Here is a 16,741-nt window from a genome sequence, read left to right as displayed (position 1 = left end):
GTCGGGCAGCATATGTGGAAAGAGAAACAGTTAAAATTTTAGATTTGTGATCTTTATTAGCTAGTGTACCAGAGAACTTTCCATCACTGCTAATATTCTATCACATTTCCTTAGTCATCAGATGTGAAATTTAACAGGTGATATGCAGGGAATGTAAAGACACAACAGATATGAAATCATTGTGGTTTATACATCCATTGCCCTCCTGTTCATTCACCAACAATGGCTTTTACTTCATTAGCACTTGATTGTAAAATTTTCACACATATGTTCCTACGCCTCAATGGCCTCACTTGCTCCGTGGCCTCTGTCACTGTCACCAGCCACAAACCCTCTCCATGGCCTCTGTCACTGTCACCAGCCACAAACCCTCTCCATGGCCTCTGTCACTGTCCCCACAACCCTCTGCCACCACCTCCACCCTCAGACCCTCTGTGATCTCGGCATTCCCAATTCCTCTTGCCTTAGCAGACCTGGTTTGAGCTTTCGTCTATCTGGATGCTAAATTTTGGATTTCCTACATGTCTCTACCTCACTCTTGTTTGGATGCCATAGACCATAAGAAACAGGGTCAAAATTAGGCCATTTGGCCCATAGAGTCTGATCCACCATTCCATAATGGCTGATACTTTATTTTATTGACATACAACATGGAATAGACCCTTCCAACCCTCCAAGCCACACTGTCTAACAATTTAATCTTAGCCTAATCACGGAAATTTTCTATGACCACTTAACCTACCAGCCACTACGTCTTTGGACTGTGGGGAGGAAAGCCACGCAGTCACGGGGAGAATGTACAAATTCCTTACAGGCAGCGACAGGAATTGAACCTACGTCACTTGTACTGTAAAGGGTTGTGCTCACCACTACACTACTGTGCCATCCCTCTCAACTCCATTCTCCTGCCGCTTTTCTGTAACCTTTGACGTCCTTACAAATCAAAAACCTAAGTGCCTTCCTGCTGACCACAATGCCTGCCATAACTCCAGACCAATCTTGGTCTCATACACATCTTTGAGATGTTCTACTGGAGTATAAATGCTAATTAAACAAAGGTTATCTTTCTAATACTGTATATAACAAATGTATGAAAACATAATCTTCTCCCATGCAATGATGCTGACTTGCAAACTTCTGGTTTGAAGTCTGCCTGAAGTTCCCCGCAAGGCAAATTCCCCACATTAGTGGAAACCATGGAAGCTATTTGCACTTTGTCCTGGTTAAGGATTTCGAAGTGATAAAGTGCCTAGTTGTGCACCAAAGACAGCTTTCGTCAGTGATTTATTTTTATCTTCGGAGACAATGACATCATTTTAAATCTGAGCTATAGATCATGTTCGGGAGCTCATTAGAGATTTGTATTTTAACCTGTGGCAGCAACTGGAAAACGAAAAGGTTTTTTTTCAAATGTTGTAACATGCATCTGATACAATGGGAGCTGGGAATCTTATTATCTGTACAAACAGGAAAAAGATGAAGCATTTTAACATTTGTTTCATTAGAAGCCTGTCTGAAAGGCTTGGGTTGTTGATCCTACTGGCAACATTACTGAGTGGCTTTTCTGGGCTGTGTCCCTGGCTGCTCGTTACTCCCTCTGCCTTCGCCTTGGACAAAGGATGCTTTTCATAGTATGTATGGAAGATCTTGTCTTCAGCAGTTGCATTATGCATTGAGCTTTAAACTCTGTTGTATGTTTTTTCAGTCCAAGGGCTGGTGGGGATGGATGTGCTTAGTCCTTCTTAAAGAAGCCCTGCCAACAAAATCCCAGTCACAAAGATGTTTGTATCTGAGACTCCTGGGGACAATTGATAATGATAACACAAGACACTTGTGCATTGAAATTAGCTCCAGTTTACAAAGTCTGGGTCACGCAGCTTAAATTTTTCAAGCTGTAGAAAGAACTTTTTTTTTGCTACCTTATCAGATCCTATTTATATCTGGGGGGATGTGGAGGGGAACTAGATCCTTTGATCCAATTGTCATCTAAATCTAAAGTATTAGAAAGAGTTGTCATTGGTTGGCACCTTGTATGATGTTGATGTCCAAAATTAGTTTGAAAATGAGGGCTGAGCTTTTCAGGAGTGAGACTAGGAAACACCACTGTACCGAGTCACAGTGACACAGCTAGCAGAGCTGCCTCATGCTCCCAGTGAGTCCTGTGTGGAGTCTGCATGTCGTTCCTCCACCCACATTCCAAAGACACAGATTGGCATTTATCCAGCTAATGTGAATTGCCCGCAGTGTGAAAGTGGGTGCTGGAGTCTTGGGGAGGGAAATGGATGGAGATGTCGGGAGAATAAGATTGGATTGGAGTAAGTAGATGCTTGATGGTTGTTGTGAATTTAGTGGGCCACAGGGTCTGTTGCTGGCAGCTGGACTCTTAATATATCTGGAACTATCTTCAAATATGAATCGTGTTTTCTACTACATTTACAGGCATTTAAATAGGCAAGGTAGAGCAGGCTGCATTCCTAATGACAAATGGGGTGACTGTAGATGTGCAAGAAGGTCAGTATGGATGTGGTGTGACGAAGGACCTGTTTCTGTGCTGTTAAACTCCATGATAGTTCTAGCATGACCTCCCTGCTTTCCATTCTACCAAGATGTGCTGTTTTAGACTTCATATTTACTGTGTTATCCTCAGGATATCAATGATGCATTCCAATATTGATTACTTTCATTATTTCCTGTCCCCAAGTGCATTATGTCACACTTGAGGTTAAACTGCAGCTGCCATTTCTGTGGCCCTCTAACCAGTCCACTGATATGTTCCTGTATCCTGCACTTTCTTCCTCTGTTACCTGGCTGCCAATTTTGGTGTTGCCAGCAGATTGCTGAAGTATTTATCCAAATCATTGGTAAATGCCATGTTAAGAAAAGGAGGTAGCAATGAACCAGGTGGAACACACAGACCCCTGTCAAAAGAACTATTCTGGACATCTTCACCAGTGAACTAATTCTGGACCTTCTTTCCTCTTTGCCTTGGATCACATTCGTTTCTGTTTCTCTGATCAAGTGTCATGTGTGACCTTGTCAAGCACCTTGTGAAAGTCCATATAGTACGTGTCAATGATGATTTCAGCACCAATCCTACTTTTCACCTCCTGGGAGGGAGAAAACAAATCGTGCTAATTGTGTTGAATTCAATTGAGACTTTCTAGATCATGTACTCTTTTGTCAGAATCTTTTTCTCAGTAATTTAACCTGCAGTGGGCTGGTTGATTTTCCTAGATTTACTTGATCTTCCCTGTCTAAACAGTGAATGCTCTATTAGCAGTCTTTCTAATCTCCAGAACCATATGAGATTTCAGTTAATTTATGGGCCTTGTAATTTGCTGATAAGGCTGTTGTGCTGGAGAAGGTGGTCATTCTCCTGGTAAAAGAATCTCCAGTATTTTTCTGTTGTTGCTCATCAGCCTGAGATATATTTTGTCAGATGACTTGCAGAGATGTTTCTAAAGAGCAAGTAGTGCAGCAATCTCACCACTCCAGCGTGCCAGGTTCCATTCTGATTTCCGCGGCTATTATTTTTTTTTTGTGGCGTTTTCATGTCTTCCTTGTGACCTCATGGATTTCTCCAATTTCGTCCACATCGTAAAGGTGAGCTGGTTGTTCAGTTAACTGCCATTGTAAATTGTTCCAAGTGTAAGTGAATGGGAATTGTGGGACAGAGGTGAGGATCTCCAGGAGCACCGCAGGGATGTGTGCTTAGCCCCGGCTCTACTTACTCCACAACTATGACTGTGTGGCTAAGTGCAGCTCCAACACCATGTACAAGTTTGCTGACGAAACCACTGTTGTGGACCGTATCAAAGGGGTTGATGAATCTGCATACAGGAGGAAGGTTGAAAACTTGGCTGAATGGTGTAATAACAACCTCCCTCCCACTCAATGTCAGTAAGAGCAAGGATCTGATTGCAGACTTCAGGAGAGGGAAACCAGAGGCCCATGAGCCAGTACTTATTGGCGGATCTGAGGTGGAGAAGGTCTTAACTTTAAACTCCTGTGTGACACTATCTCAGAGGACCTGTACTGGACCCATCATGTAAATATTATTGTGAAAAAGCACGACAGCACCTATACTTCCTCAAGAATCTACAGAGGTGTGGCATGTTATCGAAAACCTTGGCAAATTTCTATGGAGGTGTGGTGGAAAGTGTGCTGACTGGCTGCATTACGGCCTGGTATGGGAGCACCAATACCTTTTGAGTGGAAAATCCTACAAAAGATAGTGGATTCAGCCCAGTACGTCACAGGTAAAACCTTCCAACCATTGAGCGCATCTACATGAAACATTGCCGTAGAAAAGCAGCACCCATCATCAAGTATCCTCTCCACCCTGACCAGGCTCTTTTCAAGCTGCTGCCATCGAGTAGAAGGTACAGGAGCCTCAGGACTTGTACCACCAGGTTCAAGAACAGTTACTACCCCTCAACCATCAGGGCCTTGAACAAAACGGGATAACTACGCTCATTTGAGGACTTTGTTATATTGTTATTTCATGCTCGTTATTTATTGCTATTTAATTATATCTGCATTTGCACAGTTTGTTTACAGTTAACAGTTTCTATGTTTAGTTACTGTTCCATAGATTTGCTAAGTATGCCCGCAGACACAGAATCTCAGGGTTGTATACGGTGACATTATGTACCCTGTTAATAAATTTTACTCTGAACTTTAAAGAGAGGGGCAAGTATAAAAGAATACGTTAGATGGATTGATGGATGTGTAGTCGATAGCTGGTAGAGACATGATGGGCCATGTGACCTACCTCTCTGTTGTACAAAATTGCAATGACCCTAGAGTAAACAGATCTGGGGCAGCGTGACATTTTCTTCCCCATTTAGTGAAGTGCCGTGACCTGAATATGTTGCCTGAAAAGGCTGGCAGCAACAGATTCAACAGAGTTATTCTTGCATCCATTTAGAAATTTCAGTTACTGGGAAAGTGCAGGGATTAACCGGATAACTTTTTCAGAGTGTGTTGAGATGAGCTGAAGGTCCCTGCATGCTTTGAATGAATTCTCAGTCAGACACCTCACTGGAAAGACGGCACGTCAGGGTTGTACTGCCTTTTGTCAGTGAGTACAGCTGTGCAGCAGCTGAATTGAAGCTCAGTGATAACTTGGAGCAGAGTCACAGGCCTGTGCTTCTAGATTTAGAACCATTATCACCACCTCCTTTTCCTTCAGCGGACCCTCAGGACAGAGAGGCAATTGGTTTTGCTCGGGTTCTATGGGTCCTGACTGATGACTGTTGTGGGAATTCCAGATTCAGGGGCAGGAGGTGGCTAAGGCAGTTGGTGATCTGTGCCTTCTGCCACTTGTGCAGGGCTCTTCTGCATGTATTTGTGCTTCCCGAACTTGTAGTATGAAGAGAGACATCAGTTTCAGTCTTTTTCCCCAGGTTAGGGGAATCTAAAACTAGAGGGCACAGGTTTAAAGTGGTAGAGAATCTGACAGGAAAGTTTTTTTTCTACACTGAGGTGATGGGTAATATGGAACGTGCTGGCAAAGGAAGTGGTAGAGGTATGTACAATTACAATGTTTGAATGACATTTGAACAGGTACATCAATAGAAAAGGTTTAAAGTGATGTCGTGCATCTTGCTTGCATACAAGTAGGGCCGAAAGGCTATGAATCTATGCTCCTCCACACTGGGGCGGGGGGTCATGGCTCAGATGTTCCCAGGAGAGGCTACACTTCTCCGTTAGAGTTTGAACACAATCTTGAATCTTTGTCTCTGTCCATCTGATAACCTCCCACGTCTGCTTAAGGAGCCCAGACTGGGCATTTGCCCGGTTGAATAGTTGTTGATCTGATTGGAATTGAGCCCCTAAACTTAAATTAGCAACAAACAGCAATCAACCAACACCAGAGGGGCTGGAGGGGATTTCTACGCAGTGTGGTGTAGCATACTTTCTGAAAGAGTAGTGAAAATTGATTTAGTAATGACTTTTCAAACAGAACTTGATTGGGACAAAGGAAATGTTGAGGAAGACCAGACAACTGGGATATGGCTCAGTAGTTGCTTCCAAGGACCAACATGGGCTTGACCAATGAACTGCAGTGCACTCTGTAAGCTGTGGTAATACTGACACAAATGTCTTTCCCCACATGCAGGCAAGTTGTACTTGGAAGACGTGCTGGATCCCTGCCCGGTCACTGTGCACATCATCACCAACCCAGGTGGTGCAGCAGCCCTGCAGAGGGCTGTTGACAGCCTGGTGACATGGATTAACCCTGGCCTTCAGCTCTTCGTTGCCTCTGAGCATGGCTCCTCGCTGCCGCCAGGGGGCGGGACTGGCATGGAGCAACCAGCGCTGGCTGTGATTGTCTTTGTCCGTGAGGAACGTGGCGAGCAAGTCTGGCGGCTGCACAGGTGCTTCCTGAGCCCTCTGTGGAAGTACCATCACACTGAGCACATCAAGGACAGGACCCTCCCTTGTGTGCCCAGGGACCAGGACTTCTTCACCCTGGCTGACCACCCCATCCTCTGGGCCACCAAGCAGGTGCACTATGAGAAAGAAGTCGTCCGCCTCACCCTTTACTGCAGCTTCAGCAACTTTGCCGACACAGTCAGGATGTACCAGCTGATCTTGAGGCGCAAGGTATCGAAGCGCAGGATGGACGCTACGTTGTTCGCCGTCTATTCCAGCTCGGATGTCGAGATTCAGCTGTCGCTGAAGAGACTGCCGAAAGGACAGTGCCCTGTTTCCAGGCAGTCGGCTGTGCTAGAGTTCAGAGTTCATGACATTGGCAGCCTGGTCCCCCTGCTGCCCAACCCCTGCTGCCCAATCAGTGAGAGACGGTGGCAAACTGAAGACTATGACGGGAACAAGCTCCTGTTGCAGGTAAAGTTTCCCCTTTGTGCAAGTAAGCTATTGATGTCCGATTTATTATTGTCAGATGTACCAATTTAGTTTTGCAAGACATCCATAGAGATCGTTTCAAATCCTTGAGGTCCCACAGGAGAGATTGCAGATGCTGGAAATATTGGCAAAACATGAAGAGTTTGGAGGAACTCTGCAGGTCAGGCAGCAGCTAGGAAAGAAAATGGGCAGCTGACGGTTCGGGTCAAGCAGTCTGAGGTAGTAAAGAGCAGGATCCAGAATAGTGTTACTAAATACAGTGCAGGGGCCATGACAAAGAACACTTGGTGGCCCTTATTAGGTACTCCTGTGCACCTCGTTAGATATTCGCATTAATCAGCCAATCATAGGGCAGCAACTCAATGCATAAAATCACGCAGACTTGGTCAAGAGGTTCAGTTGCTCCAACCAAGCATCAGAATGAGGAAGAAATGTGATCTAAGTGACTTCAACCATGGAATGATTGTGCATGCCAGATGAGGTTGTTTGAGTATCTCAAATTGCCGATCTTCTGGGATTTTTCACAGGAAGTCTCTAGAACTTACAGGGAATGGCAAGGAAAAACAAAAACATCCAGTGAGTGGTAATTCTGTTGGCAGAGAGGTCAAGCTGACAGGAAGTAACTCAAATCACCACATGTTACAACAGTGGTGAGCAGAAGAGCATCTCTGAATGCACAACAAATCAACCCTTGAAGTGGATGGACTACAGGAGCAAAAGACCATGAACAGAAGACCATGAACATACACTCAGTGGCCACGTTATTAGGTACAGGAGGTATCTAATGAAGTGGCCACTGAGCATAGGTTGTGAAACCAAGATTTCATCCCGACCACTACCTTCACTGTTTCAATATCTTTTAAATTCTCATCTTTCACCTCAGATGGCTGAAGAAGTTTAGTGTGGGCCCCCAAATCCAAAGAACTTTCTATAGGAGCACAATTGACAGCATCCTGACTGGCTGCATCACTGCCTGGTATGGGAACTGTACTTCCCTCAAAGAAATAGTTGATACATTAGTGATAATTTTTCAAAACTCTTTAGATTCTGGACTAGTTCCTGAGGATTGGAGGGTGGCTAATGTATCCCCACTTTTTAAAAAAGGAGGGAAGGAGAACCCAGGGAATCATAGACCGGTTAGCCTAACATCGGTGGTGGGGAAACTGCTGGAGTCAGTTATCAAAGATGTGATAACAGCTCATTTGGAAAGCAGTGAAATCATCAGACGAAGTCAGATGGATTTGTGAAAGGAAAATCATGTCTGACGAATCTCATAGAATTTTTTGAGGATGTAACTAGTAGAGTGGATAGGGGAGAACCAGTGGATGTGGTATATTTGGATTTTCAAAAGGCTTTTGACAAGGTCCCACACAGGAGATTAGTGTGCAAACTTAAAGCATACGGTATTGAGGGTAAGGTATTGATGTGGAGAGAGAATTGGTTGGCAGGCAGGAAGCAAAGAGTGGGAATAAACGGGACCTTTTCAGAATGGCAGGCAGTGACTAATGGGGTACCGCAAGGCTCAGTGCTGGGACCCCAGTTGTTTACAATATATATTAATGACTTGGATGAGGGAATTAAATGCAGCATCTCCAAGTTTGCGGATGACACAAAGCTGTGCGGCAGTGTTAGTTGTGAGGAGGATGCTAAGAGGATGCAGGGTGACTTGGATAGGTTAGGTGAGTGGGCAAATTCATGGCAGATGCAATTTAATGTGGATAAATGTGAAATTATCCACTTTGGTGGCAAAAACAGGAAAACAGATTATTATCTGAATGGTGACCGATTAGGAAAAGGGGAGGTGCAACGAGACCTGGGTGTCATTATTCACCAGTTATTGAAAGTGGGCATGCAGGTACAGCAGGCGGTGAAAAAGGTGAATGGTATGCTGGCATTTATAGCAAGAGGATTCGAGTACAGGAGCAGGGAGGTACTACTGCAGTTGTACAAGGCCTTGGTGAGACCACACCTGGAGTATTGTGTGCAGTTTTGGTCCCCTAATCTGAGGAAAGACATCCTTGCCATAGAGGGAGTACAAAGAAGGTTCACCAGATTGATTCCTGGGATGGCAGGACTTTCATATGATGAAAGACTGGATGAACTGGTCTTGTACTCGTTGGAATTTAGAAGATTGAGGGTGGATCTGATTGAAACGTATAAAATCCTAAAGCGATTGGACAGGCTAGATGCAGGAAGATTGTTCCCGATGTTGGGGAAGTCCAGAACGAGGGGTCACAGTTTGAGGATAAAGGGGAAGCCTTTTAGGACCGAGATTAGGAAAAACTTCTTCACACAGACAGTGGTGAATCTGTGGAATTCTCTGCCACAGGAAACAGTTGAGGCCAGTTCATTGGCTGTATTTAAGAGGGAGTTAGATATGGCCCTTGTGGCTAAAGGGATCAGGGGGTATGGAGGGAAGGCTGGTACAGGGTTCTGAGTTGGATGATCAGCCATGATCATACTGAATGATGGTGCAGGCTCGAAGGGCCGAATGGCCTACTCCTGCACCTATTTTCTATGTTTCTATGTTACTCTGCAGAGAGTGGTGTGGACAGCCCAGCGCATCTGTAGATGTGAACTTCCCACTATTCCGGACATTAACTGAAACAGCTGTGTACAAAGGACCTGAAGGATCATTGGGGACCAGAGTCACCCCAACCTCAACTTGTTCCAGCTGCTACCATCCGGGAAATGATAACGCAGCATAAAAGCCAGGACCAACAGGCTCTGGGACAGCCTCTTCCACCAGGCCATCAGACTGATTAACTCACGCTGATACAATTGTATTTCTATGTTTTATTGACTATCCTGTTGTACATACTATTTATTATAAATTGCACATTTAGATGGAGACGTAACAAAGATTTTTACTACTCGTGTATATGAAGGATATAAGCAATAAAGTCAATTCAATTCAACATACAAGGTTCATTCAGAAGTCTTAGAAAAACAAGATGAAAGCTGTTCTTGAGCCTGGTGGTTTGTGTTTTCAAGCTTTAGTATCTTTTCTCCCCAAAGAAAGGGTCTTTTGTTAAGGCACTCTTGCTTTCTGATGCCAAAGTTTATAAAATGGTTGCTGAAACTTCCGGTTCTGGGAGAGTGATAGTTTTACAGCATGAAAACAGGCCCTTTATCCCAATTCATCCATGCAGACCAAAATGCTCATCTAAGCTAGCCCCATTACCTGCATTTGGCCTGTACCCCTCAACCTCCCCTACCCACTGTTTTAACGTCTTTTTAAACTCTCATCTCTCGATCAGTGTCATTGACCTGAGGGGCAGCTCCTGCTCGGGGTGGGGTTGCTGTTTACTCAATGCAGACATTTGCCATGTTACTGTCCCACTGCCACACAATACTGCCACTGTCACTGGGCTCTCAGGGTAGGCTTATTTTATGGGCAAAGGATCAGTTTGGTGACCTGAATGCTGTCAAACCTTCAATGACATGAATAAAACGGATTTGATGGCCTCTCCATCAGATACACTCTTCCCCATCCCCCTACATTCACATCAATTCCCCCAGCCCCTAGATTTTCTCCACTAGAGGCAACTCAAGCTACCAACAAGCTATCTTTTTCAATGTGGGAGGAAACTGCAGCACCCATAGGAAACTCAGGTGGGCAGGGAAAGTTCATGTAAACTCTACGCAGATAGCAACTGAGGTCAGGATTGAGCTCGAGTTGCTGGCTGAGGCCATGAAGCAGTGGCTCGTCTGTGTGTGTGTGTGTCTCCCTCTGTCTGAGAATCCCACAGTCCAGTGTTGGTAAAAGTACTTTTTAACTTGGTGTCAATCATTAGCCATGCTCAGTTGTCGGAGATGAGCTCTTCATGCTTGAGGTTGTAACCTTGGGTATTGTCATGGAGTTAATGACTATTCCTTCTACCCTCCACTCTAAAATAACTGAGCATTAAAAAGAGTCTTTTTTTTAAAAACTGGCTTTGAAAGTGAGCTCAACTGGCCCAGCAGGGATCATGTGATGAAACACCTAGGGGCACATTCAATTGTAATCAGCACGACGAAAATAGTCATCAGTGGAACATCCAGGGTGGAGTCAAGTTTGGCTTGAAACCAGCAATGTTAATCCCCATTTTCCAAATAAAAACCACCCCAGCTGGAAATGAGTCATCTGTGAGCCTGTTAAAAGTGCAACAAAGTTTAGTCCACCAAATCCCTTCCTCCCTGCCCCCCCCCCACTTCCTAACTCCAGAACTTCTGTTTCTCAGTTCCATATTCTCTCATATGCAGCCACTTTATGGTATTTTGTAATTTATCGTCTTCAGGCACAGAAGCTCTCAGGTCTGACATTCAAGCTATGCACTTGTGCAGTCTGATTTAGACACAATATGTTGACTTTTTTTTGTGGGTTGCAAAGAAGCACAAAAGGTTAAACTGACTTTTTTTTCTATAGCTCTGCAAGCACGCATCAGCCTCCACCCCCAATCACGTCAGTGACTTGCCCTTCGTCTGCCTCCTGAGTCAGTCCTGCTACCCTCTTCTCAACCTGCTCTCCCGCACTCACTCTCACATTGCTCGCTGAGTGATGGTCCAGATTTCATGGGTTAATGACAGCCTTTCTGCACGTTACCTACCTTAGCATTGCATGTCGGTGCTCCGCCTTGAGTTCTGTTACGGGATTTGTGGAGTTTGCTGAGGGAGCCCAAGTCCTAGAATGTTCCACCAGTAACCTTAGAGGAGGAAAGTGGCTGCAGGAAACATCAATATTGTTTTTAAAAAAATTAAAAAGTCTAAATTAAATATTTTTTTCACTTTTAAGTCTTTGAACATCTGTTTCATTGTTTCAGCAATTCCAGCTAATTTGGAGCAATGTCTTTCCACATTTTTGGGGCAATTCTTTTTTTCTAATCCCTTCCTCACACTCTCTGCACATGAAACTATTTCAGGGAATCGTACACAAGGCCTTGTTGCAAGAGATCAGCTCTCAGCTGATACATACTGCTATCCCAAATGCTTCCGTTTTACATCAGACTCCATTCAACAGTCAGCAAGTTGTTTGGCAGCTCATCACAGACCTGCCCTCCTATGTGTAATATGTTTCTGCAAGATTGCCTTTCAATCTTCTGAGCATTAAGATGTTTATGTAAATAATTGAGTTGTTCCAGAAATTTGTGTTATTGTAGAGTACAACAGTTTCTGGTCCTCCCACTTCATTATGGAAAGCAAACTGGGACATGATAGGTGGAAGAAGTAAAATGCTGAAGGTTGAATCTTGGGTCCTTATTCCAAAATCAGCCACTTTTCTCTTAAAAAGTTCCTCAAATAAGGGCTATGGCATAAGACTGCTATCCTTCAGGTAGGATGTGCATGAGCCAATAGGGCTGGTCCTGGACTTATTTCCATCTGGCATAATTTACATATTATTATTTAATTATTTATGGTTTTATATTGCTATATTTATACTCTATTCTTGGTTGGAGCAACTGTAACAAAACCCAATTTCCCTCGGGATCAATAAAGTATGTCTATCTATCTATCTATCCTTTACTGCCTTCCTTGGTAGTCACTCAATGGCGAGGATATTTTGATCTGATGTTAATGCCACAGAGTAACTCAATGGTTCAAGATAGTGAGTAACACATGCTACTACGTTTTTTCTCTCTCTCTGTACAGGTGCAGGATTTGTCTGGAAGCCCATGGAGAAGGCAGGGAGTTCCTCAGTTCACCAGAGTAAAGAGTGACTGCTTTACTCCTTCCTGCACACTCCTCTCTCAGTGTGTGGGCTGTGGGCCTGAGAGATACGCACAGCGTCAGCCGATCAACTGCAGGCCCCGCCTGGCAAGGGGACTCGGCCGCTTCCATGGGAAGTCCCAAGAAGATCTCTGGGGTGGTGATCATGGAGACAACAGAAAGACCAGTAGCACCTCTGGGTATCCCCGGGCAGCCCGGCGCAGCAGGTCCCCGTTCTGTCTGCCAACCTTCACTGGGTCTGTTTCCCCTTCATCCTTCGTGACCGTGACGCTGGGTGAGCGCCATCAGCCGACAGGCGCTGACTCCACAGTCACTGCCCTGGACGAGGACAGTGCAGCAAAGACGGGGATGGACACATGTCTGACCACGATGGACAATCGTAGCCATGACTTAAAGGCTGCCCTTCCTCCCCTGCGGAAAACCAGCAGGAACCCAGCATCAGACGCCTTCAGTTGCTTCTCTTTGGCCAGAAATCCCCTTCCTCCCTTCTGCAGGAAGCCCTCCAGTTCCTCCCCTCACTTGCAAGATTTCTCCCCCTCCATTCTAAGCACCAGCACTCCATCTCCCCAGGCCCCTATCGTGACTTCTTGGCTCTACCATAAAGCAAAGCAATCCTCTTCTCTGCTAGCAAACAGTGCAGCTGAGAACAAAGGGTGTCTTCAAAACCAACTGTCAGCCCTTTCCCTGGATGCAGAGCAAGAGTTCTACATCTGAACCATCTTGTGGGCCCAGGACACCATCCTGATATCACCAAGGTGAATGATAGAGCACGAGCCTCAGGCATCAGGTTACCCTGCTCCAGTGGGAGAAAGGATCAGTTCGATACAATTATCCTAGTCACCATTCTCCTGGGCATCACAGTCAGGTTTGCAAGCTTCTGCAGAGGAGGTTCACCAGGTTGATTCCAGAGATGAGGGGGTTACACTATGAGGAGAGATTGAGTCACCTGGGACTGTACTCGCTGGAACTCAGAAGAATGAGAGGAGATCTTATAGCAACATATAACATTATGAAAGAGATAGAGAAGATAGAGGCAGGAAAGTTGTTTCCACTGATAGGTGAGTCAAGATCTAGGGGATATAGCCTTAAGATTCGGGGGAGTAGATTTAGGACAGAGATGAGGAGGAACTGCTTTTCCCAGAGAGTGGTGAATCTGTGGAATTCTCTGCCCAATGAAGCAGTGGAGGCTACCTCAGTAAGTATATTTAAGACAAGGTTGGATAGATTTTTGTATAGTTGGGGAATTAAGGGTTATGGGAAAAAGGCAGGTAGGTGGAGATGAGTCCGTGGTCAGATCAGCCATGATTTTATTGAATGGCAGTGCAGGCTCGATGGGCCAAATGGCCTACTCCTGCTCCTATTTCTTAGTTCTTAACAACAGCATTCCAAACCAAATTGAGCCCTTAGATCCAAATCCCCAGAGAAGGCACAAAGCCTTGGTATTCAGTTCATCATAATAGTGGGACAAATCCAGTAAAAGTTCGCAGACATGAATCACAGCAGCCGGTGGCAGTCTCAAAGCCTTAGAGTCACATAGAGAGAAGCCCACAGACAAGCCGGCATTTAAATTGTCAGAACCTCGCACTAGGACCCAGTCCCGCCATCAGCTAATCGCACCAGGACTTGATTTTGCCATCGAAGGAGCTGTTCTCAACTCCTCCAATTCGGCTTGGCGCTTAGAGCGATGCACCTTCGTGCTCTGGTTAGTTGCATGGGTATCGGAACTCCTTTCTCCCATCTTCTTCCCTCCCATTCATCCACTCCAAGCAGCATGGCTCCAACTCCGAGTGCGTCGATTTTGCAAGGCACATCCCGCGAATTCGCTTTGCATTCGTTTGCTTCTTCATTGTTTGCGGTGATAGTTTACTGCAATTTACTAAAAAAAATGTTTTATTAATAATGGTTAAAATCGAATTCCTTTGCTTTTGAACTACCAGTAAACTATCACGTGTCTTCGGTAGTGTCACCCTAAACTGGAAGCCCCAGATTAAGGTGGCACTACTGTCTGACTTGACCAGATCATTTGAGAAGAACTGTAGCATCCCCATGGAATTGAAAGTCCTTAAAAGCCTGTGGCCTTCCTCTGCAACCCATGACAGCCATAATCCTCATCAATACTGAACTAATCCCAGTACAGACTGGACTCAGAAAATATAGGCAATGCTGGAAGCACCTAACAGTCCAGTCAACTTCTTTCCACAGATGCTGTCCGATCTGCTGAGTGTTTCCAATATTTTCCTTCAAATCTGCAGGTTTTTGGGGGGTTTTTTGCTTTATCTTTTCTGGGGTCAATCATACTCGCATCTTCTCAACCTTCCAGAATCAGAATCATTATCTAATATAACGTGAAATATGTTCTGCGGCCACAGTACAGTGCAAAGACATAAAATTACAAATTGTGCAAAAAAAAAAGGTATAATGAGTTGGTGTTCATGGACTGTTCAGAAATTAGATGGTAAAGGGAAAGACGATGTTCCTGAATCATTGAGTGTGGGTCTTCAGACTCCTGTATCTCCTCCCTGATGGCGGTAACAAGAAGAGAGCATGTCCTTGATGGCAAGACTCCTTAATGATGGATGCCACCTTCTTGAGGCACTTCTCCTTGAAGATGTTTGTAGTGGTAGGGAGGGTTCTGTCAGTCTTCAACCTTATGGTCCTGTGCATCAGTGAATGTTCTCCACTGTACATCTATATAAATCTGTTTTGCAGTCTTTGGTGACCTACTAAATCTGAAACTCCTAACAAAGTAGAGTTGTACACCTTCTTCATGATTGCACTAAAATGTTGGGCCCAAGGGAGATCATCTGAGATGTTGACGCCAAGGAACTTGAAGATGCTGACCCCTTCCACCACCGACCCTTCAATGAGGACTGGTGTGACTCTCCCTTCCTCATGTCCATAATGAATTCCTTAGTCTTGCTGATGTTGACTTGGAGGTTGCTGTTGCAACACAACTCGACCAGCTAATTTATCTCACTCCTGTATGCCTCCTCATCGCAAATGCAATACTTCATAACTCCGAGCTTCCCTTTGGGGTCAAACCTTTCAACCTTTGACTCCAGTCTGGAATGAAAATCACTCCAGTATGTGCACACTCGGGGGGCAACGTCCAATGGTCTTTGTGTCCTTCGGCAAAGGGCATAAAAGAACAGACCTTGGTCTAAGAGAGGTTTCTCATAAAGCTACTCATACCTTTCACTAACAATCATAATGCACGGAGAGACCTATTGGTCAGTGTAGATAACCTTCCTTGAGGAAAGGCATCAGTGGTGTTACTCAGAGGTACACCCTGCAGCATGTGAAGAAGGTGACTGGCTCATTGTGTCTGGATTAGCCAGGCTTCCCTACTATATTCTCCATCTACATTCACCATTCTTTCACATTGGTTACACCAACACTAAACCCCTATCTTCCCAAGATCTCGTACCAGTTAGTTTAAATATGGTGACACCAGAAAAAGTAACTCTTCATTTGCTTTCTCAAAATCCCTCATCACAACACCTTTTCTGTAAACCTCTCTTTACTCTGAGCCGTAAAGGGAACAACCCAATTTTCGCCACAGATCACTCCATCTCGGCTGCTTTTTTTTTGCATTGATATGTTGCACATTGTGGAATTGAAACAGCATAAGTTTTCCCATTTGAGTACAGCATGCCTTTCGGAGCATGCATGTTTGATTTCAAAATGAAGCTGTGTTTCACTGCAGAGTGACTTGTCCATTGCGCCCATTAACAGAAAGTGAAGTGGTGATTTAAGGTGAGAAGGGAGGAAGTTTAAAGGGAATCTGAGGGGTAAATCTTTCCTACGGAAGAGTTGGAATGAGCTGCCAGAGGTGGTGGTGGAGGCTGGAACATTAAAAACATTTAAGAAACATCTGTACAGGTATTTCATTGGACAAACATTATGGAATTAATGCAAGCAAGTGGAATTAATAAGGATAGGAATGAGGGTTGGCATAGATGTGATGGACTGAAGGAGTTGGAGGTGGACTCCAGATTACTGTATTTGGGAGGCTGAGGGGTTGGTAGACAAGACATACAGGGAGGTAGTTACACCCAGGGTGCAGGACACAGGTAAATGGATGACCCACAGGAGGGGGAAAGGGGATAGGCAGCCAGTGCAGAGTGTCCCTGTGGCTGCTCCCCTTACAACAGGTATACTG

The 16,741-nt window shown here is 44.8% G+C and overlaps 1 protein-coding gene across 1 annotated transcript in view; it reads left to right on the top strand.

The window, feature by feature from the left end:
- The window catches only part of LOC140198699 (protein FAM124A-like), a 65,792-nt gene extending 49,378 nt beyond the window's left edge, over window positions 1–16,414 (top strand). The window contains exons 4-5 of the mRNA XM_072259716.1: window positions 6,125–6,855; window positions 12,502–16,414. Coding sequence (XP_072115817.1) covers window positions 6,125–6,855; window positions 12,502–13,293 — 1,523 coding nt within the window. The 3' untranslated portion in view covers window positions 13,294–16,414. The remainder of the gene's footprint in view (window positions 1–6,124; window positions 6,856–12,501) is intronic.
- Window positions 16,415–16,741: the final 327 nt, after the last annotated feature.

The sequence above is a fragment of the Mobula birostris genome, chromosome 6 (genome assembly GCF_030028105.1).
Source record: "Mobula birostris isolate sMobBir1 chromosome 6, sMobBir1.hap1, whole genome shotgun sequence".
Taxonomy (NCBI): Eukaryota; Metazoa; Chordata; class Chondrichthyes; order Myliobatiformes; family Myliobatidae; genus Mobula; species Mobula birostris.
Note: the sequence above shows the minus strand (reverse complement) of the source record. Positions and strands in the feature narration are given on the sequence as shown.